Consider the following 24,625-nt stretch of genomic DNA (forward strand, 5'->3'; position numbering starts at 1 on the left):
TTTTACTCGTTTAGTTCATCGGTGGCACCTATTTTTTTAATCATGAATCATTTACTTTACTTACTATCTACAAAATCTCACCGTAAGAAGTTGCCTTTTTTAAAACAATTTCTTTCCTCGTGCCATCGAATTCCGGAAGTGGTTGCAAGGGGTAGCGCTTACGGAAACATTCGTTGAGGATGAACTTAATCACTGTTTACGACATCCGTAGCGGCATGCAATTATCTAAAAATCCTACTCCTAGAAACCTATGTACAGAAACCTCCACTTTAACAGTTACTTTTTATGATTTCTGATGGACGAGCAGATGACCCATTTATCGAAATTAAGGGATTTTTCCACAGCCATTTTCTCCGAAAAAAGGTCGGTGACCCCCATTTTTTTTTTCATTTTTGTAGTAAGTACTTTATGACCTAACTCTAGGCGAGAAATGAAGAAAATCTCACCGTAGGAATATTCTGGCTCGAACTTCCTTTAGAAAGCAATTCTAGTTTTTACATTAGAATTTAGTGTAAATTTATTGTAGTCACTCCTGCAATTCTCTCAATCCCGGCTCCGTGAATATCGAGATTCGACAACAGTTTCACGTACACAGGTTCTACTGGTTTCTCTGCCTTTATTCCGATCTCACAAGTTGTTGTTGTAGTTGTAGATTCGCTGCAACAGATACGAGTGTATCTTATGAAAGCTGTCAAAAATAGGTCTCAAAAACGACGAGTGCGAAAATTCTACAAAACTTACATATGTTGACGAGTCCGGGTAGAAGTCAATCAAAAAACGACATAGTCCATATTTTTCTTTCGATGCAAAGAATATTCAAACATTTTCAAAACTAAACATGTCTGACTCTTCGAGCACATGGCATATGAACCAGAGGTATCATGGGAGATGACGTGTACTCGAGTTCCGGTTCAGAAAGCAGTTCCGGTGACAACATCGCGCCCCCCATGAACGCCCTTTGACCGAAGTTCATCACATTTGAAATTCATTCTTGTTACCAAGCAGGCCATTCAGCCAAGCTCACTGTCCTTCTTCATCATTTGCCGCTTCTAGCAAACAAATCTTGGTAACTGGTCGCTTGAAAAAAGATCCTTTAGCTTTCACTTCGACACTCCTCACTAATCCATCCTTGCCAGGGAACACGCCTGCAACTCGACCTAAGGGCCACTGGTTCCTTGGAACATTATCATCAGCGATCAGGACGAGGTCTCCAATGCGTAGGTTTCTTCGAACTTGGTTCCACTTTTGTCTTTCTTGCAACGACGGGACATATTCTCTCAACCAACGCTTCCAGTAATGATTGGCAAGAACTTGAGCTTGTCTCCATCTCTTCCTGCTCATCCTTTCACTCTCTTCAAAAACTTCTGGGGGCAGGTTCGTAGAAGGGCGAATGTTCAAGAAATGATTTGGCGTGAGAGGTTCGCTGTCATCAGGGCTGAAAGGGTTTCTTGTCAGAGGTCTAGAGTTAGCGATACGCTCAGCCTCGGTAAACACTGTTTGGAGAACCTCTTCATTGATAAGATCTTTTCCCAGGATGGCCTTCAAGCTTCGTTTTACCGTTTTCACTAATCGTTCCCAGACTCCGGACATGTGGGAGGCCCCAGGAGGGTGGAACACCCACTTACATCCACGCTGCATCAATTCTCTTCCAACCTTGTTATTATCAATTCGATTTACGGCATCCCTGATTTCGCGATCTGCCCCAACGAAGTTCGTCCCGTTATCTGACCGCAGTTCTCTCACATGGCCTCTTCGATTCAGGAATCGGGTCAAAACAAGAATGAAATCATCAGTATCTAGAGACTTCGCGACTTCGAGGTGTACTGCACGCGAATTCAGACACACAAAAATCGCCCCCCAACGTTTCTCTGCAACTCTTCCTCTCCCTCTTTTCACGTGAAAGGGTCCAAAGTAATCGACTCCACTGAACGTGAAAGGGGGTTCATACGGGGTCAGCCTAACTTTGGGCAGCTCGGCCATTTCTTGATTCATCTTACGGGGCATAAGCTTCTTACATAGTAAGCACTTCCCAAGAACCTCCTTTATAGCTACTCTAGGCTTCACCATCCAGAACTCTTCCCTGAGAAAGAACAAGACCTGTTCAGTTCCACAGTGACCATTCCTTTCGTGCAAATAACGTATCAGGATTCTTGAGACGTGATGGTCTTTAGGCAGGATCATCGGATTCATGGCATTGGATGAGATAGGAGCTCTCGAAATTCTACCGCCGACCCTCATGACTCCATCATTCATGATAACTGGTTTGAGCTTCAAAATGTGGCTTGATGCCTTCACTTGACGTCCTGCTTTGAGATCTTTTATCTCATGAGGAAAGGCCTTTCGCTGCACCAAAGATACAACCTCTCTCTTCGACCTTTCGAGTTCCTCCTGTGTAACGTGATTTTCAACTTGACAAGACTCTGGCTCACGTTTCTTTTCCTTCGAAGACCACTTCAGCCACTTTATGAACTTCAGTAACCAGGCAAATGATCGCAGCAAGGTTATCCAGCGAGAATATCTGGTCAAGAGGTTGTCTAGTGGTGTAGCCGTTTCAACTTCGATCAAGTATACTTCCTTTCTTATCTCAAGCTTGTCAACTGCCACCTCGTCATGCTTGATCTCCGGCCAGTGATCCTCTGTTTTCCACAGGAAGGACGGTCCGTTCAACCAACGTTCATTGTTCTGAAATTCTTTCATTTCTAGCCCTCGACTAACGTCGTCTGCAGGGTTAAGCTTCCCTGGACAGTGTCTCCACTGTTCAGGAGCGGTGAGTTCCCTGATTTCTGTAACCCGATTTGCAACGTAGGTCTGAAATCGTCGACTTTCGCTGTAGATGTAGTTCAAGGTGATCATTGAATCTGTCCAGAAAACCACCCTTTCAAATTCGAAGTTCAGTTCCTGTCGGACTGAAAAGTCCACACGTGCTGCCAAAAGAGCTCCCTGTAATTCTAGTCGGGGAATGCTGACTGTTTTGATAGGAGCGTTTCTGGATTTCCCAGTAATAAATGCACATTCAACAGTTCCATCAGGGTAGACTGTTCGAAGGTAGGTGCAGGTACCGTAGCCGATTTCTGAAGCATCACAAAAGTGGTGGAGTTGAAGTGTAGCTTTCTCGTGATCTGTGCGACTGAAGTAACATCTTGGAATTTTCACCTCAGCTAGGAGTGGAAGGTTGTTCTTCCATTGCTGCCATCTCTGAAGAATTTTCCCGTCGAGTGGTTGATCCCACGCTATCTTCTTCCTCCACAGATCTTGCATGATTTGCTTTGCTGGTAGCATGACTGGTGCAGCCAAGTTCAAAGGGTCAAATACTGAGCAGATTGTTGACAAAACTCCTCTCATCGTGTCGCCTTTATCCAAATTCACGACTTTGAAACCAAAGGTGTCAGATTCGATGTGCCATCTTACTCCAAGGGCTCTGTCCACCGGCAATTAATGAAGGGTGAAGTCAAGTGTTGGATCCGCTCTCTTCTCAACAGGTATTGCGGCCAAGACTTCTCGGTTATTGCTCATAAATTTCGTAAGGTTAAAACCGCCTTTTGCACAAAGTTCAATCAGCTCCCGCATTAGCGTAATCGCACGTTCTGGTGTTGGCATGGACTTGAGTAGATCGTCGACATAGTAGTTGTCCCTCAGAGTATCCACGGTCACAGGGTCGAACTCTTTCCAATTGTCTTCAGCAGTTCTCAACAAGGCGAAATTCGCCGAACATGGCGAGTCTGTAGCACCAAATATGTGTACAGTCATTGCGTACTCATTAGGTGTTTCGTCTAAGCTCCCACTCCACCAAAGGAACCGTAGGGAATCTTGATCCTCTGGTCGGACTTTCACCTGGTGAAACATGCTTTTAATGTCTCCAACCAATGCGACCTTCTCCTCGCGGAATCTCAATAACACACCAACCAGACTGTTAGTATAATCAGGGCCCAGTAATAGGTTTTTGTTCAGCGAGGTTCCTTTATGTTCGGCGGCAGCATCAAACACAATTCGTACTTTATTTGGCTTGTTGCAATTGGTCACTGCGAAATGCGGAAGGTACCAAGTTCTAGAGCCAGTTATAGAAGCCTCTTCTGTCGTTAACTTCCGCGCATGACCCTCAGCTATGTAGTCGTTCATCGTTGCGCGATATTTCCTTTCAAGGCTAGGGTCTTTACGGAACTTCCTCTTCAAACTCTGCAACCTCTTTTCAGCCTCCTTGCGGTTGTTTGGCAGTTCAACATCGTCCTTCCGCCACAACAGTCCGGCCTCGTAATGACCGTCAGTCAGTCTCGTGGTCTTCTCGAGAATGTCTACTGCGCGGATATCCTCTCTAGATAAATAGTGGTTTTGACGTCTAGGCACCGGCTCCTCAATTATAGGTTTACACGAAGGCTTCGCTCCAAATCCTTCTATCTTCCAAAAATTCTCAACTTGTTCGTGCAATTTTCTCTCGCAAGATGTGAAGTGGACATTGACTTCGCTGTAATTTGGTGAGCCCAGAATTGTTCCCGTGATCACCCAGCCCAATGGGCCTCGCTGAGCTTGCAACTGGCTACCAGGTCTATTTGACTTTCGCACTTCGAGGACTTCATGCGCTTCACCCACGTCCTTTCCAATCAGCACTGATACTTTCTTTATCTTTACGTCTGGCACATCAATGTCCAGTAGGTGGGGGTGCGATCTTCTGTCAATATCTTCAGGTAGACATCTCTCTTTGACATTGAATTTCTCCGAGACCAGGCCCTCTTCAACATTAAGCGTTTCACCTTCTCCGCTCGCAGATTGCAATTTAAATTCCACCACTTCAAACTCTTCATCTTCTTGCTGCATCAAGGTACTAACAGATATAAACTCCTTATGACCTTTCAGCCCTAATTCTTTAGCAACATCTCCACTAATCACGGTTCCACGGGAAGCGTTGTCTAACAGCCCGTAAGTGGTGACAGACCTTCCGCCAGGTGATGTGATTTTCACTGGTATAACATGCAGAAGCACAGTTTTTGTTGAGCCTGGCTGTGTGACGGTAGCATATTGCGCTGTATGTCTGATTCCTGAAGGTCCTTGATCACCAGGAACTTCGGCATGCGGGTCTGTCACTGCCGCATTCGGTTCTTCTGTACTAGCTTGATTGAGTCTGTCATTGTCTCTCCTTGTATTTGGGGGGTTATGGAGTAACTTATGGTGCCGTTTGTCGCTCCCACAAGGGCAGAATTTCGGCGATTCACACCTTCCTCGAAGGTGTCCAACTCTCAAACAAACATGACACAACCGGTTAACTTTCACAATGTCCCATCTGCTCTGCAAATCCTTCTTCTGAAACTCGAGGCATGAAGATAGTTCGTGAGATCCGGGGCAACATAAACAACTCCTATTAGCGGGTGTGATGCTGTTTCGTCCTTCGCTGGGCAATTTTCGGCCAGTGCTCTTTCCTTTAACGTCGGTGGCAAAGGATGAAGTCTGCCTTGTGGGCTCGGGGATGAATGACCTGTTGTTGACTTTCAATGACTTTGTTCTGTTTCCCTTGACCTCCGAACTTGCGACTAACGAAACACCAGCAAAACCAGGGTCGTTTTTGATGGCAGCTTGTCGCTTCACAAATTGAGCTAAGTCCTTTAACTTTGGGTTCTGTCCCTTTTCTCTGTTAGAGTACGATACATCTGCCCATTTGTTGATGATGTAATCTGGCAGTCGTGCTACGATCATCTTCATATTTGAAGTGGTACTTGCCTCACGTTCATACTCTCCTTCCAGTCTTCGTGAGGCACACTGCAGTTCTTCAGCAAAATTACGCAAACCCTTGAAGTCTCTGTTTCCTAATTTTGGTCCTGTGGTAAGCATATTAATACACGCTGCAGCAACTGCGGCTGGTTGGCCATAGCGCTCCTCCAGGGTTGCTATAATGTCGTCATAGGAACACCCCACAGATCTTTCAACCACCTCATAAGCCTCTCCGGACACAAATTTGGGGAGAAATTCAATCCGTTGGGCATCCGACAATAGTCCATCTTCGAGGTTATCTCGAATTCTTCTCCTGAAAATCGGAAAATCCGCTGCATTTCCACTAAACTTGACAGGCTGCATAGCTTGCAACGTGGTCACCTTCAAAAGAATAGCCTGAGGATTTTTACACGGATTCATCTGTTCCTTTTCATGCAGGCAATTCTCATTTTCACCGTTATCATCTCCATTTGCGATAAAGTTCTCCTTTCTTTGGATATGGGAAGGATCTCTGGAATGAGGACTGGTAATTTCTTCACTGTACTTCTTTAACTGAGGTGTGAGTTCGCTATGATTCAATCTATCTTCTGGAGTGTCCTGGTGGCAGCGTGCTACCCAAGTTGCTGTTTGTTGACTCCTAGTGATGGGAGGCTCAAATTCAATCTTATCATCGGTCTCACTTTGCAAACTTAGGGCACACGAGACTGCATCACCTTCCTCTTCAACAAGAAGAGCGATTTCTCTAGCTTCCAACTGAGCTTTAAATACCATTTCCTTTGCTGTTTTCTGTTTTTGCATCTCAATGTCAATCTTTTTCTTTTCCATTTCAGCTTCATAATTTGCTAACTCAAGTGCCTGTTGGGCCTTAAGCCTGTTCAACTCTACACTTCTCTTCAGTTCCTTTAATCGGGAAGATTTTGAGGATCTCGAGATGCTTGAGCCAGTCGAAGTTATCGATGATAATTTAGGTTGTTCTACACGAGATTTTGAACTCTTATTTGACGTGCAATACGCGAGGGGAGACAATCTTTCTTCGGCTGCTTTGACATATCGAGAATAGTCCTCATAAACCTTAACATAGTTGGACTCAACCCGCCCAAATTCTTGAACAGACAACTCCTTGCACAAGTAATTCTGGTACTGATCATTGTAGCGTTCCCATGCATGCTCAAGGTTCTTCACACTTTCACGAATTCCCTCAGCTTTCCCCCATTCGGAGAGACATGTTTTCAACTGACTTATGCATGTACTTACTCGTGACAAATAGCCGCTAAGCGAACGCCTTAATCTGTGAATTTCTTCCGCTTCTACCTCTTCACGATTGTTCGGATTTGGCTTCCTTGTTCTAACGGTACGAGTCGCTGGCACTTCGGAAGATATTTCAACATTTTCCGCGTCGTCCTCCTCGCCTCCACACAACTCCATGTCGCTTTTTTCGCCTTCTTTGCTCTCCATATCGAATGAGATGTAGTCACTCCTGCAATTCTCTCAATCCCGGCTCCGTGAATATCGAGATTCGACAACAGTTTCACGTACACAGGTTCTACTGGTTTCTCTGCCTTTATTCCGATCTCACAAGTTGTTGTTGTAGTTGTAGATTCGCTGCAACAGATACGAGTGTATCTTATGAAAGCTGTCAAAAATAGGTCTCAAAAACGACGAGTGCGAAAATTCTACAAAACTTACATATGTTGACGAGTCCGGGTAGAAGTCAATCAAAAAACGACATAGTCCATATTTTTCTTTCGATGCAAAGAATATTCAAACATTTTCAAAACTAAACATGTCCGACTCTTCGAGCACATGGCATATGACCCAGAGGTATCATGGGAGATGACGTGTACTCGAGTTCTGGTTCAGAAAGCAGTTCCGGTGACAACATTTATCTTGATTGAAGGCCAGTGCTCTCACCACTGCTCAGCACTGCGCCAGCCCTACTCCCCAATAACGCAAATTGTAAATTAACTATGCTAAAAGAACTACCAACAATGCTTTTATCACTAGAAGAAAACTACCATTATTTTGGCAGTTGGTTGTATTGCTGTCGGTATAGTTTGCTGTTCTGACCGCGCACTGGTAGCTCAGTTGCATGGTTGAGCACGGGGCTGCCATGCAGGAGGTCGTGAGTTCGACTCCGGCCGGACCAACACTCAAGTTCTTAAAATAACTGAGGAAAAAGTGCTGCTTTATTTGTAATTACATCCGCAAATGGTTAGACTTTCAAGTCTTCTCGGATAAGGACCATGATAAACCGTAGCATTCCCGTCTCATAAATATCTTCCATGTTTATAAGTTCTCTGTGGGACGTTAAAGAACCCACACACCCGATGTTGTGGCTGTCGTCTGTGAGTAAGTTCTTTCCAGCAGAAGTGACCGGCTTCGCGTAATGTCTCTGAAAAGGCTTGTGGTGTATGAGGCCACCTAAGCAAAAACAGCCACAAGTCAATAGGACTTTCCCGGGTGCTTGAAAATGTCGATGTAGATAATGGGCATTTTAAAGTGTTTGACTCTCATGCTAGAGACATTTATGGTAAGAGCCATCCTCAAACTCTTAGATACTTCAAGTATGGACAAGGTAGTGTAATACTTTCAAACTTTGTATGGAATAAGTGATCAGTATGAACTAAAAGGTTTACAAATCACTAAATATGACTTGCAATTACCTAATATGTACCAAATGACTTAAATACACCATGAGATCAACTTACATAAGTGTTTTAAAAAACATTGTTTTTCTATAGCTCTTTTTCTCAGTCGTTTTATCTTGTAGTTACTGGAACATATTTGCAGACAAGTAACAAACAGGAAATGCTATCTCTGTTGGCAGTCTGAGAAACAAAAAGTGATCAAATTAATAGTAGGAAGAGAGAGGGCCCTGGCAAGAAGGTTGTGAAAAGGGAAGAGATCTGTTTACAAACAATGTTTTTTGTTATTCAAATTGCCAACCACAGGAACAAACGGACCCTTTGTTTCGACAGCCAATGAGAGACTCTGGTTGGACATCAATGACAATAGATAACGTCAACGATATCTTTGCTGTTAAGGGGACATTAGCGATGGCCCTAATGTAAAAACACGAATGAACACACGAATCTAAAGATAATCAGGTTGGAAAAACTGATTTTTCAAAATAAGGTACCAGTTGTTCGCTTCTAGTCCGGCATGAACTCCAGGCCGCTTGACCTTTTTTCTTTTTGCATCCCGTGACAAAGTACTAACCTCCCATATATGCGTGGAAAATACCGATACTACTTTCAATATTTGCTTAAACTTTAGTCAAGACGTTATGATTGAGTGTAATACCGACTGACTAGCATGACAGCTATCACAGACTGAAATCCGGACGATTAGTCCCGATTTCCACCACATTATACTCTTCCATTGACAAGAAATCATGGAAGACCTTTCCTTTTTCTTTCTTTTTTTTTTTTTTTTTTGTTTCGCTACGAGGATAACAATGAAAACAGCACTTCTTTGTCGCGAATTTTCTATGATGAAAAATTGCTCAGAACTGATCAAAAGTCTACGTTAATAGTGCACACCATGCAGAGCTTAGCCTAGTACTTAGTATATGGCTAGGAACGTTTTTCTCACTTTTTCCTCCCTCCCCGCTTCAGCCATTTGCTGAGGGTCAGTCTCGTGCTTCTCAAGTTGGCTCGATCATGCCCCAAAAGAAATCTGGCCTTGATTGTATCATTCCACGAGCAGTAATGAACTGGTTGCGTAGTGTCTCGCTATTCGATAAATTTAATCCATGCTCGCTTAAGGGGACATTAAGTATTTGTTATGTAAGAAATGGGCAGACAGGAAAACGTTTTCATTTTTCAGTGTTTTCATAAGAAGCTAAATATTTGCTTTGTAACGAATGAGCAAATGCAAATCCATTTTTAAGCACCACGATATCGATACGCAAACAATGCTGTTGGGCAGAGCTTGAATTGGCTGTGATTACTGACTCCGACTTGAACCGAGTAGCTAGAATGTAGTCTTTATTACACCATCACCGACAATAGATGCACTGACAAGACAGGGCAGATTTTAAATCACTCTTAAGTTCTCTTCAAGTATTTCACTCATGAAATTCTTAAATTTACAATTCGTAAACACGTCCTACTTCCTTAGGTAACTAGCGATTTCGAAACCAAGAAATCCGGCGATGGAGCCAGTCAAACTTTGACTGGTTCAGTTCCTCAGCCTTTTCACAAAAATACCCTTACGATTAAGGGTATCCTAAGGATATCGTGGTTATTTGCACTTGTTGTTCATTCATTAGAAAGAAAGTCTTTGGCTTCTTATCACATTAATGAAGTTTATAGCATAGCAAGAATTGTACGCAATCAATTCAGTAATCTTGAGTTATGCATCGTGATGAGCTGGGGGTACCAAATGTGACTTAACTTTAGCCTTTAGGTTCCCTGTAGAACATAGGACCGCAACAACACTCCTCCAACGCACTCGATTCTGTGAGGTCCTCCTCAGCTGTGCCCATGTCGTACCAATGGCATTCACGTCTGCATCAGTGCTCCTGCGCCAGGTCTGTTTCGGTCTTCCTACTTTACGCTTTCCTTGAGGATTCCAGTCGAGGGCTTGCTTGGTGACGTTTGAGGGGGACTTCCTGAGTGTGTGGCCGATCCACCCCACTTCCTTTTTTTGATCTTCACTTCAATGGGGCTTTGACCAGTCTTGTCCCAGAGGTCGGCGTTGGAAATGACGTCTGGCCATCTGATGTTGATGATGTTTCTGAAGCATCTGTTGATAAAGGTCTGCAGCTTTTGGGTGTTTGATTTAGTAGTTCTCCATGTTTCGGAGCCATACAGTAAGACAGACTTGACGTTGGTGTTGAAGACTCTGATCTTGTTGTGGAAGGAGAGAGCTGAAGAGTTCCAAATGAGGCGGAGGGTGTTGAATGCATGTCTGGCCTTGTTGATCCGGCTCTTGATGTCTTCGTCTGTTCCTCCATCTGTGTTGACGACACTGCCCAGGTAGACAAACTTCTCCACCTCGTTCAGGTCTTCGTCGTGGAGTGTGATGGGGTCTTGTTTCTTGTTGTTTCTTCGCATCACCACCGTCTTCTTGATGTTGATATTGAGGCCCGTCTTCTCAGCTTCTTCGGCGAGGCGGGACAGCTTCTCTTGTGCGTCCTGGTGTCTGTGTGAGAGGAGGCTAATGTCGTCAGCGAAGTCCAGGTCCTCCAGCTGTTTGGTGAAAGTCCACTGGATACCGGTCTTCTTATCTGATGTTGCCTGCTTCATAATCCAGTCGACTACCAGAAGTAAGATGGTCAGCGACAGTATGCAGCCTTGACGAACACCGGTCTGTACCTGGAACGTGTCCGTCAACCTCCCGTCGTGTATGACTTGGCAGCTGGAGTTGTCGTACAGTTGCTGTATGATGGAAATGAATTTAAGGAAGGGGGGGGGGGGGGGGGGAAGCCGTAGTGTTGCATTAGCCTCCAGATGACGTCGCGATCCACACTGTCGAATTCCATTTGGAAGTCGACGAATACTGAGTACAGTGGGATCTGCCATTCCAGCGACTGCTCAATGATGATTCGCAGTGTGGCGATATGGTCTGTGCAGGATCTGTCTTGACGAAAACCTGCCTGCTCCTCTCGTAGAGTTTCGTCCAGGGCCTTCTTGATTCTCTCCAGGATGATTCTTGTCAGGATCTTGCATGGGATGGAGAGCAGCATGATACCCCGCCAGTTGTTGCATGATGACAGGTCCCCTTTCTTCGGCAGTTTCACCAGGTACCCTTTCTTCCATTGCTCTGGGATCTGCTCGTTCTCCCAGATCTTCATCAGGAGTGGATGGATCATCTCCGTGGAGGTCTGGACGTCCGCCTTTAGTGCTTCTGGTGGAATGCCGTCTGGGCCTGCTGCCTTGCCTGACTTCAAGGACTTGATAGCTTTGCTGACCTCGGCCTTGGTTGGTAGATTCATGCTCACCGCTAGCTGGTTTGCTGCTGGTGGGATGTCAGGTGGGACTTGAGGTGAGGGTCTGTTGAGAATCTATTGGAAGTGTTCTGCCCATCTTGCACTCTCTTTGGCTTCATCTGTGATGGTCTCGCCGTTCTTGTCTTTTACTGATCCTGAGGGGTCCTTGCTTTTTCCTGACAGTGTTCTTGTGATCTCATACAGCCTCTTCATGTCTCTTTTGCCAGCTGCTGTTTCTGCTTCTTCTGTGAGGTCGTGTATGAATCTCCTCTTGTCCGCTCTGGTGCTTTTCTTGACCTGTCGGTTCAGCTCCCAGTACTGGGCCTGTAGATCTTGCTTGTGTTGCAGGTCTTGGGTCTGGTTGATGGCGTTCTTTAGCTGTTTCCTCTCTTTGATGAGTGTCCAGGTATTGGCTGACAGCCACTCTTTGTGTTGTCTAGTTTTCTTCCCCAGGACCTCATTACATGTGACCTTCCAGGTGTCCCTAAGGCCACACCATGTCTCCTCTACTGATTCTTCTGGTTGGTGGGCGAGTGCGCTGAACCGGTTTCTCAGTTCACTTTGGTAGACCTCAGCTTTTGTTTTATCTTTCAGGCTGTGTATGTTGTATTTGTGGGATGGCCTGTCTGCTCGGTCTCTGTAGACTTTCAGCTTGACTTTCAGGTCTGCCACCACCAAGTGATGGTCCGAGGCTGCGTCTGCTCCTCGTTTGACTCTGACGTCCAGCAAGCATCTCCTCCACTTTCTTCCGATGGTGACGTGATCGATTTGATTCACAGTCCTCCCATCTGATGATGTCCACGTCGTCTTATGGATCTGCTTGTGCTGGAACACGGTGCCTCCAATGACCAGGTCGTTGAAGGTGCAGAACTCAGTGAGTACCTCTCCATTCTCGTTCTGGACGCCAACTCCATGTTTTCCCATGACGAGTTCTCTGTTGGTGTTGTCTGCCCCCACTTTAGAGTTGAGGTCACCCATTAGGATCTTCAGGTCTCTTCTTGGCAGCTTATCCATCACTGTTTGGAGCTGCTCATAGAATGCCTCCTTTTCCTCTGTCTCTGCTGCGTTGGTGGGTGCGTAGCACTGGATGACGGTGGCTTTCCTCCCCTTGGAGTTGAACCTTGCCGTCAAGAGCCTCGGTGATACTGGCTCCCAGGAGAGTAGTGCCTGTGCTGCCTCAGGTGTTAGAAGCAGGGCTACTCCATGAAGGTATGGGTGTCCTTCCTCATGTCCAGAGTAGATGATAGTGTCACCACTCGTCAGTCGCGTTCGTCCAGTGCCGTTCCAGCGTGTTTCACACAGCCCTAGCATCTTGAGGTTGTAGCGATGCATTTCCCTGCTCACTTGTGCAGATTTCCCTGCCTCATATAGGGTTCGGATGTTCCAGGTCCCTATTCTGGTCTTGATTTTGGCTGTCAGAAGAGTTGTCTGCGCACTGGCTTCCCGAAGGCTTTCACCAGCCCGCATCATAGGCTCTACTGGAGAAGACTCTCCCGGAGCCAAGTTGTTTTCTGGATTTGTTGTTGCGGTTTCTGTAACAAGTCTGTTTTCTGGGACTGGGGTGTTAGCCCAGCGCCCAACCCCCAGACCTGGAGGGCCGGTTGGTTTGGTGTCTGAGTTTTCCTTCTCGTAGATGGATTGCCGACCAAGGCTAACGAGCTCCATCCACCCGTGGTTTAGAATCAGAGTTTTCCTTCTCCTAGATGGACTGCCTACCAAGGTTATCGAGCTCCGTCTACCCGGGATTTGGAATCAGAGTTGTCCTTCTCCTAGGCTATGTCGGTCCGCAGCACCCTATTCCGTATTATTCAGGTGCAATCCCCCAAAGGGAGGGCTCCCCTATCCGCCACTCGGGGGACGCGCCCCTACGCCGTATAGCCCCAGCGCGAGGGTACCAAATGTACTGACGGAGTAATTGATAAAAAAATTCTTTGAAGCTCTTAACTGGGTGTATGTACATAGAGGATGTGATAGGTTTTGAGAACAGACGCTGAGCTAAACTTACATGTCTAAATATCTTAGTGCTGTCTAAATTTACTGCATTTTCCATACTGATTCTAAGGTGGAATTGAGTTCAGCTTAGGCTCAAGAAAAGATAGTTATATTGAATTGTCCCTGCGCGGTTATGAAACGCTTAGATCAAACAACTGAAAGCCAATTATTGTGTAACACGGGGCTAGCGAAGATTCATTTCCTTACTTAAATATACATTTGCAAAGGTCACCAGGAAGTATTTGTTCCAGAAACTCAAAACACAAGTCGTTTAAATGTTAATTTCAATTTTAGTTTTAGTTTTGTAGTCTTAGGACAATGTATAGATGTATATATGTCTTTAATAATATTTTGTAGATTATAAATTTTTAATTTAGATAATTAGTTTTTTCACAAACGAAGAGCCACCATGTGGAAGTGTTGTGAAATAAACCTTTTACTTACTTACTTACTTACTTACTTAGTTACTTACTTGGTTTCGGTAAATACAAGGGTATGTCAGTAATTGCGTGGGCCATCGGTCCAAAAAAGTCTATGCTTCTCTTAACTAAAAGGGCGTATCTAACAGTGAATTTGTTTTGACAAATTCAATTGCAGGAACACCACAAAACTGAATATCATGGATCATTAGTTGATTTTAGGGCCAATACAAATTTCACTGAACGTTTCGCATGAACAAATATATTGAATTTACGGGTATAGTTGTCCAAGCAAAAAAAACTTCCAAAAAACGCTGAACAAGAGGGTGAACACGAGTAAAAGCAGTAACATTGTAAATTATTAAAGTCTTCCTTTTTTATCGAATCTTCAAAACAACCCTGTTATAGATAATACAGACATCAAAATCCGACGGAAATTCGGAAACGTTAACTGTTGAAGTATGTTGTTTGCCCAAATCTAAGGACACTGCAGGATTTAAGCTCTATTTCTCGCCTGTTAGCCACAGTTCTCGAGAAAGTGGTTAAATGATGAAAGGCGCTGGCCTTTGAGACAAATCCTGTAATATTTTGAAAGGGGTACTAACAATAAACAGTATGTCAGTCGCAAAATGTCAATGTCGAGATGTCGGCGAAAATAGAACCGTGTAATTGTTAAGCAACATGAATACTTCAGGACAGGGGGTCATCTGCGAAGCTCACAGATGCCTGCAATGGTTGCCCAAAGGCGGGCCATATCGTGAACTTTTTTCTCATTAGACCGCGAAACTAGATTTTTGCCACTAATTCCTTAAACATAACACAGTTTAAAAGAATTTTTTTAGCAGAATGAGCCCGGATGAAGGCAGTGATACTAAATCCTGTTTCGTTTACATGTTTAACCACAAATTAATGTTGTCCGGTTATTGTTCGTTTGACCGACAAAGCTCGCAATTGAGTGGGCGAACGTTTATAATTTTCATAATCACCAAAGCAAAGTTAAGTTCAGTAATTTTGTCGTTTACACAACTATCGATGTAAGGTTTTGTCAAAAGCCTTGAGACTATTTATCTAAAGCGCATGAAAACCTTGTGTAAAGTATTATCTGCAACAATTAAAACTCATGTCAACAGAGATTGTGAGGCTGTTATGTTCCTTGGTCAATATTCAATGACTTGTTAATTAAACCTGTAACAATTGGCATGTTCCACAACCGTATCCGATTTTCACGGGTGCGTCGAGTGCTGAAGAACATTCTCGATTCGCGTAGCTTCTTTTTAACACACCCAAAGACAGTCACTTGTTACATCCCGTTGTTTTATGGAAAATATAACAAGTATGGCCTGACCAAACTGTTAAATATGGCTAGACCAATTGTTCCAAAAGTTATTATGTACTTGTGCATGCATTCAAAACTTAGTTAAAAACCTACGCAATATCGTACCAATGTTGCTACATATTAGAAGCACTTTGAGTTCTAAAGGAAACATGGCAAAGTATCGTGCCTTAGTATGGCCTTAGTTGATTTCTGGCGCCCAGTTCCCTTTTTACTTAAGACGTGTTCCGTTCAGTGTATTGTAGGTCAACCATTTTTCTGTGTTCTACGTCCCCACATAAAAAAAGAACAAAAGAACTTCCCATGACAGTTCCTGAATTGAAAAGCACGAGTTTTCTGTGTTAATTAAGGGCGGGACAAACTAGGCGACAAGTCGCAGCGACATGTCTCTGCATGCGACAAGTTGCTCCATGTGTACTACTTGCAAAACAAGTCGCTGCGACACGACGCCTGTTTGGTGCACACGCAGTGATTTCGTATGAGGGGGAATGTGAACTAGTTTTCTAATTCAATAGGGCTGACCATATGACGCTCTCTCATTGGTTCATCTATATTTTGTCGCAGCGACTTGTTTCCGGAAGTGTACACACGATGCGACAACGCTGCTTTCGCTAATTTTGTCGCTGCGATAAGTTGCACGAATTCAAACTGGTTTGAATTCGTGCGACTGATTGCAGCGACAAAGTTAGCCTCAGCGACAGCGATTTTCATGAAATTAACCGTGTCACAAAAGGCGAATTGTTGCGGTGACTTGTCCCCGCGACGTGTCGCAGCGACTTATCGCCTAGTGTGTCTCGGCCTTTAGCCCTTTAAGTACTAACCTCGCATATAAGCGTGCAAAATAACGATACTATTTTCAATATTTGCTTAAATTTTAGTCAAAACGCTATGATTGTGTGTTCATTATACCGACTGATTCGCATGTCAGCTATCACATCCTGGAATCCGGACGATTCTTTTTTTCTTGTTTTGCTACGAGGATAACAGTGAAAAAGACACAAAATTGTCGCGAATTTTCTATGATGAAAACTTGTTCAGAACTGATCAAAAGTCTACGTTAATAGCACACATCATAACTTAGCCTAGTACTTAGTATATGGCTAGAAATTAACTTCCCACTTTTCCCTCCGGCCCCGCATCAGCCATTTGATGAGGGCCAGTCTCGCGCTTCTCAAGTTGGCTCGATCATGCCCCAAAAGAAATCTGGCCTTGATTGTATCATTCCACGAGCAGGAATGAACTGGCTGCGTAGTTTCTCGCTATTTGATAAATTTAATCCATGCTCGCTTAAGGGGACATTAAGTATTTGTTATGTAAGAAATGGGCAGACAGGAAAACGTTTTCATTTTTCAGTGTTTTCATAAGAAGCTAAATATTTGCTTTGTAACGAATGAGCAAATGCAAATCCATTTTTAAGCACCACGATATCGATACGCAAACAATGTTGTTGGGCAGAGCTTGAATTGGCTGTGATTACTGACTCCGACTTGAACTTAACTGAGTAGCTAGAATATAGTCTTCATTACACCATCACTAACAATAGCTGCACTGAAAAGAAAGGGCAGAGTTCAAATCATTCAATTTCTCTTAAAGTATTTCACTCATTAAATTCTTAAATTTACACTTAGCAAACACTTCATGCTTCCTTAGGTAACTAGCGATTCCGAAACCAAGAAATCCGGCGATGGCGCCAGTCAAACTTTGACTGGTTCAGTCCCTCAGCCTTTTCACAAAAATACCCTTACGATTAAGGGTATCCTAAGGATATCGTGGTTATTTGCACTTGTTGTTCGTTCATTATAAAGGAAGTCTTTGGCTCCTTATCAGATTAATTAAATTTATAGCATAACAAGAATTGTACGCAATCATTTCAGTAATCTTGAGTTATGCACCGTGATGAGCTGGGGGTACCAAATGTACTGACGGTGTAATTGATAAAAAATTCTTGGAAGCTTTTAACTGGGTGTATGTACATAGAGGATGTGATAGGTTTTGAGAACAGACGCTGAGCTAAACTTACATGTCTAAATATCTTAGTGTTGTCTAAATTTACTGCATTTTCCATACTGATTCTGAGGTGGAATTGAGTTCATCTTGGGCTCAAGAAAAGATAGTTATCTTGAATTGTCCCTGCGCGGTTATGAAACGCTTAGATCAAACAACTGAAAGCCAATTATTGTGTAACAAAGGGCTGGCGAAGCTTCATTTCTTTAATTAAATATACATTTGCAAAGGCCACCAGGAAGTATTTGTTCCAGAAACTCAAAACACAAGTCGTTTAAATGTTAATTTAAATTTTAGTTTTAGTTTTGTAGTCTTAGGATAATGTATAGAGGAAGGAAGTACCCGAGGGCACAGACAGTTGGCCCCTGCTCAAAGGCTGTGCCCACGGGTAAATAGGTGTAAAGTAGAAAGGGTAATCGTTGTGAGCATATGATAGGCAGCCGCTGGTTACGAAGACTCTGACCCTAAAGAAGGATTCCTAATGTAACGCAAGAAGGCATTGAATTTCCATCTACCGAAAGCTCTAATCTGTGCATCCGACATGCCCTTGGCTGCTGCCCAGGAAGCTGCTCCAATGCGAAGACTGTGAGACTTATAACCATCTACGTTGAGGTTGCAATAACGAAGTGCGTCTGATAATGCCTTAGTGGAAAAAAGTGCGAGAAACTGGCGAAGCATCTTGCCAACGAAAAAGGGGGCCCGGAGTGGTACCCCTGAGCCTTAAATATGCAAGCACTGTCGAAACAGGGCACACTGGTTTCTCCCGATAGAGAAAAATGTCTACCGGAACAGCAGGGTCGCTATGTTTATAATTCCTTAAAGTGATCTTGATTGCACTGACCACGCCCTCCCTAGTCTTCATGAAAACAATTTGATTGAGTAAAATTACATTCCCCCTAGGTTGTGTAGGCTTACATGTGATTTCACCCACCCGCAGGGCAGCAAAGAAGGCCATAGCATACATAGCCTGTGTCATTTTCGTACTGTACATCGATGACTGTGTGTGGTCACAAGCTGAAACGATTTTTTCAAGGGGAGGCAATGAGATTGGGAGGCGAGTGTCGTGCGAAGGATTCATTTTACTATAGCCCCGCAGTGCTAGTTGAATCATATCCCTTTTTGTAGGGTCAGGGAGATGAAATGTAGGTTAAAACTGTTGAAGCAGCATTCTTTTGTTCCGCAAGAAATGCTATAAAAAGCGCCAAGTGCTCAGTCGAGATCGGGAAAATTAGGCCCTGAATGTGTAACCTTTCAGAGCAAAATTGGCGAAATACCTGGCATGGCCTGCGGTAAGTATTTAATGAAGTAGTACTCAAACTTTCTCCTAGCAACAGCATTCATGTGTGTCCCAGTTCTCCGGTAGAAGGTGAGTTGGCAGTGGTGTTGGCACTGGGTTCATACCGGGTGTTAGAGCTTTGAATCTCTCTATCTGCAAACGAGAGAGGTGATCAGCAAGGATGTTCTTTGTGCCCCTAATATGGCGTGCCCGAAACAGAATGTTGTTCTTTAAACATATGAGCACCAGTGCGCGCAGCAGCCTGAGCAATTTAGGATCTTTCGTTGTTTGTTTGTTAATAACATAAACAATGCTTTCATTATCAGTGAAGAAAAGCACTCGCTTGTTTTTCAACTCGTGAGACCAAATGCCGAGGCCAGCGACAATAGGAAAAAACTCAAGAAAGCAAATACTGTATTCTGTCCAGGACTCTGGCCACCTGCCATATGCCGACTGTTTACCAAAAATGAGACCGTAACCCTTAGATTGTGCAGCATCGGTATAAAAACACAAGCTGTAAGATAAAGACCAGCCTTCCTCAAGGAAAAAGGACGTACCATTGACAGAGGCCAAAAAGGTTTGCCAAATTCGTAAGTACTTTTGAACTTCTGTATTCAAGCGGATAAAATGATAGGGCTTTTTTATGCCTATGGTAAGATTAATCAGCCTGCGCAGGAAAACCCTGCCTGGAATTATCACTGAAAAAGCAAAGTTCAAAAGGCCAATAATGGATTGGAGCTCTTTCAAGGTCACCTTTTTCTTACTTTGCAAGTGACCTATTGCGGATAAACATTTGGCAACTTTTTCCATCGGAAGTCTTGCTTCTTGCCTGTTACAATCTAATTCTATGCCTGCGAATGACAATACCTGGATAGGGCCCTCAGTTTTTTCAGGTGCCATGGGGACTCCTAAATCCTCACAGAAGTGCAAGAAGTTTTGAAGGCTAGTCCTGCATTTGCTAGGGGACTACGCAGCAATCAGGAAATCATCCAATATGTGTATGATATATGGTATATCGAATTTGTTCCGAGCCACCCATTTCATTGCAGTGCTAAGCTTCTCAAAACTTCTGCATGAACTGGCTAGCCCCCTAGGTAAACAGCAATTAACATAGAATTCGCCCCTCCATTTCATCCCTAATAAATGGTGTTCCTTAGGGCGTACCGGGATTATGCGGAAAGCACTCCGAACATCAGTCTTAGCCAAAGTACAACCTTTTCCTAACTTCTTGATGATCCGTACCGCATCATCAACGGATGCATAGTGGACTGAACAGAACTCAGAAGGAATGAAATCATTGACTGAGCCACCATGTGGAAAGAGAGATGATGGATCATTCTATATTCACCTGGCTGTTTTTTTAGGAATAACCCCCAAGGGGGACACTCTGAAATTATCGAATCGGGGATGTTTAAATGGGCCTAGTACTCTGCCTGCAAGCACCTCCTTGGCTAGTTTACTATCAACAATTTCTGGATGCAGTGCTGCAGAAAGAAGATTAGTGGAAACATGGCCAATTTGTGGTCCATGAAAATGTAAACGAAATTAGTTCCTCATAAAGTTGTTCATTGTATCCTTCTAGATAATAGGCCAGCCTCTCAACTTTGACTGGTGTTGGGAGTGCTCCGGACAGGGGGACTGCTTGGCTTTGTCCTTTGACCCAGATGAGGTTTTGGTTGGGGACATTTGGCAATGGGGTGTGATTGCCCACATCAAAAACACTGGTGCTTAACAGAGCACCCGGGGCAATGAAGGCTTCTATGGAATTTCCAGCAGTAACCTTTGGGAATGAAGGGACTGTCGATCTTGGATTTCCGTGGCTGGGTATTTGGTTTGGCGCGAAAGGAATGGGACCTCAGCCAAAATTCGGAATGAACTTGGTTCCATGGCACCCCTTGCGACTCCCTAAGTTTCCTAAACTTCTCATCGTAAAACTTCCAATTAGCCCCCAGTGTTGCTAGTTCCTTTACTATAGAACCATACTTCATTAAAGCAGGTGAGTCCTGAGGGACACGCTCTGCATAAATGGAAACAAATATTTGGAATGCTGACATCCATTGGTCAATTGTGTGTAAGGGATGCTTTTTAGTGCTTGGTACCAAAACTAAAGACTGCTGACCCTCTTGAGAGGTGTCTAGTGTGACAGTAAACTGCTCCTCGGCGGGATTGGTAACACTATTGTGGAGCAGCAGGGCAAAATCTATAAATTCACTGGCCCATATTTGGTTTTTTAGTTTATCAGGCACCCTATGACTTAAAGGAATAGCTGCTGATAAGAAAGTGTTCTTACTCTGGGATCCCTGTGGATCTTGAAGGCCGATGACACTCTGAACCACTGCATTAACTGACCCTTGCACTGTGGCTCCTAAGGAGGGGCTCTGCTGATCTGTGGCATGGTGCACACCCTGTGGCGCGGTATTTGCTGGGTCAGGGATAAACTGTATAGTAGGACCCGAGGAAGATGAAGACTGCAAAGCCTGGGTAACGGCCGTAGTTATGGCATGAAGAACTTCTGGGGATAGTTGTCCGAGTCCACTTGGGCTAGGAATGGCATTATCGTCTCGGCTGGCTGATGAGGATCCGCTTGGGCCGGCTGGGGCAGGACTGGGGTCTCTAGTTGCAGAGGAGGAGGGCTGTAATGAAGACGGATGAGGAGCTAACACACCTGCAGGTCTCCGTCGTTTTGCTGCTCTTACCTGAAAACTAGTCCGCTTGGAAGACATTCTGCAGGTAATCACAGAGAACAGATTGTAAAGAAAAAGTGGGAGGCAAATGAAATCGCAAGTTGCTGACACCCGTTAGTCCCTCCCCAAACACTGCCACCCTGGAAAATTAAAACCTGTCAACGAGCAACAACATCACTAGACCCGCTTGATAGCATAGCATGTACAAATTAAGTACAAAGCTATCGAGGCAAACAGCCATAATCACACAGGATATTCTAATATATCCATGCTTGGAAGGAAGAGGGCTCAGGCTACTACTACAGTGTATAACACTGAAGAAGCTTACTATTACAACTAAAGGCATTGTAATAGGCATACCAGATGATGCAACAGCACAACCTGGTCATGAATGGCGCAGAGCATTGCTCTGGCCGCAAGAATTCCATGACCCATGCTGACCAGCCTGGCCCCCAACCAATCCTTAAAGGTGGTTGATTATAAGCAATCACACCCGTCATAAAAATGCAAAGAATTACAAGGCGGGTCTCAGGGTGCTCATATGCCAGGGTGGCCGAGGGAAGTACGGGAGTTGCATGAACTGAAATGAAAAGTATGACTAATATCAAGTCACCACAAAAATTTTCTGTCACTCACCGCAAAGTGTAAGGAACTTGCATGTTGACTCGGGCCTTTTAGTGAAATTGGGAGAATGCAAATAGAATGGCTCCCCTATAGCTCCTATACAGAGCTTCGTTTCCAAAATCATTTAAATGAATGCCATCACTGGCATAGACGTTCCTAGCGGGATTAGCAAGGCCACGATGCCGCCAAAACTTAGCGGATTTAAGATTCTGAAGTGCTTCTCGGAGCAGCGTGTTGACCTTTTGGACCCGCGCATTATAGCCATCGAAGGGGGTGTGCATTCTTGGGAGTATTTGGCAAACCACAACAAATCGTACCGATAGACTCTTGATCAGCAATTCAGTAAAAGCGACTATGGAAAGCACAAACGTGTCCGCATCGAAATGACTGTCGCAAATATCATTCGAGCCGAGCTCCAGAACCACGACATTGGGGGCGTTCCTCTTAATGATTTCAAGATCAAATCGAATCATCTTATCGACCGTGCGACCTCCAATACCAAAAATCTCGACTTCGCAGACTTCAGATAAGTTAAGGTCGCGACGGTAGCTATCGTTTGCTTGACGGAGGTCAAACTCAAGTACTCGTCGCACGAATGAATGCCCTAAGACAAGAGCGCGTGGTTTAGAAGCCATCGTTGATCGCCAGCGGTTTTGGAAATACACGCAACCAATTCCCTTCGGCACAATTATAGTACACAGTCTTACTTATCTTTTTCTCAGCGTCCAAATCCTTCCGTAGTTACAATCGATTAGGGAGTTTAAGAAACCACGACGGCTACGGGGACAAAGACGTCACTTCAAAATATACGTTTGAGCTATTCTAAGTATTTCGGGATTATTCAATCTTGTTTATATTATACAATATGTGCGAAGTGTCCTATAACTGGATTGGTACGGACGGATTTGAAGTAAAGAGCGAGACTGAAAGCTTCACTGTAGTTTGTCCACGTTGTCGTCAAAACCTCAAATTTGGTAATTTCACGAAGTAGTTTTGACGAGTACGGGAGAGAAATGTTCAAAAATGCGTGCCGCACGTGCAGCACGATCATTTTAGTTTTTCCAACCAATAATATTACTGCTTTTTGGCGTTGTCGTTGCCGTAGCCGTTGTCGTTTCTTAAACTCCCTAATCAAGTGGAAGACGGGAACAGAAAAAACGTTTCATTCGTGAAGCTGAAGAAAAGAGGCCTGAACTTGTCCTACGCCATTTATGTATGTCCTAAATTAGAGTCCCGTATGTAAACTGTTCCTAGTCAGTATAAAATTAACCAGCATTGCCAGGCGCATAAAATCATTTATTCCTCTAGGAAATAAATTTCCTTTACGGGTATAGTTGTCCAAGCAAAAAAAACTTCCAAAAAAGGCTGAATTAACAAGAGGGTGAACACGAGTAATAGCAGTCACATTGTAAATTATTAAAGTCTTCCTTTTTTATCGAAACTTATAAAACAACCCTGTTATAGATAATACAGACATCAAAATCCGACGGAAATGCGGAAACGTTAACGGTTGAAGTTTGTTGTTTGCCCAAATATAAGGACACTGCAGGATTTAAACTCTATTTCTCGCCTGTTAGCCACAGTTGTCGAGAAAGTGGTGAAATGATGAAAGGCGCTGGCCTTCGAAACAAATCCTGTAATATTTTGAAAGGGGTACTAAAAAATAAACAGTATGTCAGTCGCAAAATTTCAATGTCGAGATGTCGGCGAAAATAGAACCGTGTAATTGTTAAGCAACATCAATACTTCATGATAGGGGGTCATCTGCGAAGCTCACCGATGCCTGAAAAGGTTGCCTAAAGGCGGGCCATAACGTGAACTTTTTTATCATTAGAGCGCGAAACTAGATTTTTGCCACTAATTCCTTAAACATAACACAGTGTAAAAGAATTTTTTTTAACAGAATGAGCCCGGATGAAGCCAGTGATACTAAATCCTGTTTCGTTTACATGTTTAACCACAAATTAATGTTGTCCGGTTATTGTTCCCTTGACCGACAAAGCTTGCTACTAATTCCTTAAATATAACACAGTTTAAAAGAATTTTTTTTAACAGAATGAGCCCGGATGAAGCCAGTGATACTAAATCCTGTTTCGTTTACATGTTTAACCACAAATTAATGTTGTCCGGTTATTGTTCCCTTGACCGACAAAGCTTGCAATTGAGTGGGCGAACGTTTATAATTTTCATAATCACCAAAGAAAAGTTAAATTCAGTAATTTTGTCGTTTACACAACTATCGATGTAAGGTTTTGTCAAAAACCTTGAGACCATTTATCTAAAGCGCATGAAAACCTTGTGTAAAGTATTATCTGCAACAATTAAAACTCATGTCAACAGAGATTGTGAGGCTGTTATGTTCCTTGGTCAATATTCAATGACTTGTTAATTAAACCTGTAACAATTGGCATGTTCCACAACAGTATCCCATTTTCACGGGTGCGTCGAGTGCTGAAGAACATTCTCGATTCGCGTAGCTTCTCTTTAACACACCCAAACTACAGTCATGCATTTGTTACATCCCGTTGTTTTATGGAAAATATAACAAGTATGGCCAGACCAAACTGTTAAATATGGCCAGACCAATCGTCCCAAAAGTTATTGTGTACTTGTTCGTGCATTCAAAACCTTAATTAAAAACCTACGGAATATCGTAGCATG

At 43.7% G+C, this 24,625-nt stretch overlaps 4 protein-coding genes across 4 annotated transcripts; all 4 read right to left on the reverse strand.

The window, feature by feature from the left end:
• Window positions 1-1,020: 1,020 nt before the first annotated feature.
• LOC138016314 (uncharacterized) lies at window positions 1,021-3,342 on the reverse strand. Its single transcript, XM_068863480.1, has one exon. It carries the CDS (start codon window positions 3,340-3,342, stop codon window positions 1,021-1,023), a length of 2,322 nt encoding a protein of 773 aa, XP_068719581.1.
• LOC138054113 (uncharacterized) lies at window positions 1,134-7,480 on the reverse strand. The gene is made up of 2 exons (XM_068900613.1): window positions 7,384-7,480; window positions 1,134-7,299 (listed from the first exon to the last, which is right to left on the reverse strand). Exon 2 carries the CDS (start codon window positions 7,150-7,152, stop codon window positions 3,433-3,435), a length of 3,720 nt encoding a protein of 1,239 aa, XP_068756714.1. The 5' UTR covers window positions 7,153-7,299; window positions 7,384-7,480; the 3' UTR covers window positions 1,134-3,432.
• A 2,767-nt stretch (window positions 7,481-10,247) lies between these two features.
• LOC138016323 (uncharacterized) lies at window positions 10,248-11,638 on the reverse strand. The gene is made up of 2 exons (XM_068863486.1): window positions 11,173-11,638; window positions 10,248-10,960 (listed from the first exon to the last, which is right to left on the reverse strand). Exons 1-2 carry the CDS (start codon window positions 11,636-11,638, stop codon window positions 10,248-10,250), a joined length of 1,179 nt encoding a protein of 392 aa, XP_068719587.1.
• Window positions 11,639-11,707: 69 nt separating this feature from the next.
• On the reverse strand, window positions 11,708-13,465 carry LOC138016335 (craniofacial development protein 2-like). Its single transcript, XM_068863491.1, has one exon. It carries the CDS (start codon window positions 13,295-13,297, stop codon window positions 11,708-11,710), a length of 1,590 nt encoding a protein of 529 aa, XP_068719592.1. The 5' UTR covers window positions 13,298-13,465.
• Window positions 13,466-24,625: the final 11,160 nt, after the last annotated feature.

This window comes from Montipora capricornis, chromosome 1, assembly GCF_036669925.1.
Source record: "Montipora capricornis isolate CH-2021 chromosome 1, ASM3666992v2, whole genome shotgun sequence".
NCBI lineage: Eukaryota > Metazoa > Cnidaria > Anthozoa > Scleractinia > Acroporidae > Montipora > Montipora capricornis.

Excerpts from the sequence above, each read along its gene's own strand:
- LOC138016314 (XM_068863480.1), bottom strand. The coding sequence starts at position 3,342 with ATGAGAGGAGTTTTGTCAACAATCTGCTCAGTATTTGACCCTTTGAAC.
- LOC138016323 (XM_068863486.1), bottom strand. The coding sequence starts at position 11,638 with ATGAATCTACCAACCAAGGCCGAGGTCAGCAAAGCTATCAAGTCCTTG. Across the intron at positions 10,961-11,172 it reads CTTCCAAATGGAATTCGACA|TCGACTGGATTATGAAGCAG; the intron begins GTGTGGATCGCG and ends TACTTCTGGTAG.
- LOC138016335 (XM_068863491.1), bottom strand. The coding sequence starts at position 13,297 with ATGGAGCTCGTTAGCCTTGGTCGGCAATCCATCTACGAGAAGGAAAAC.
- LOC138054113 (XM_068900613.1), bottom strand. The coding sequence starts at position 7,152 with ATGGAGAGCAAAGAAGGCGAAAAAAGCGACATGGAGTTGTGTGGAGGC.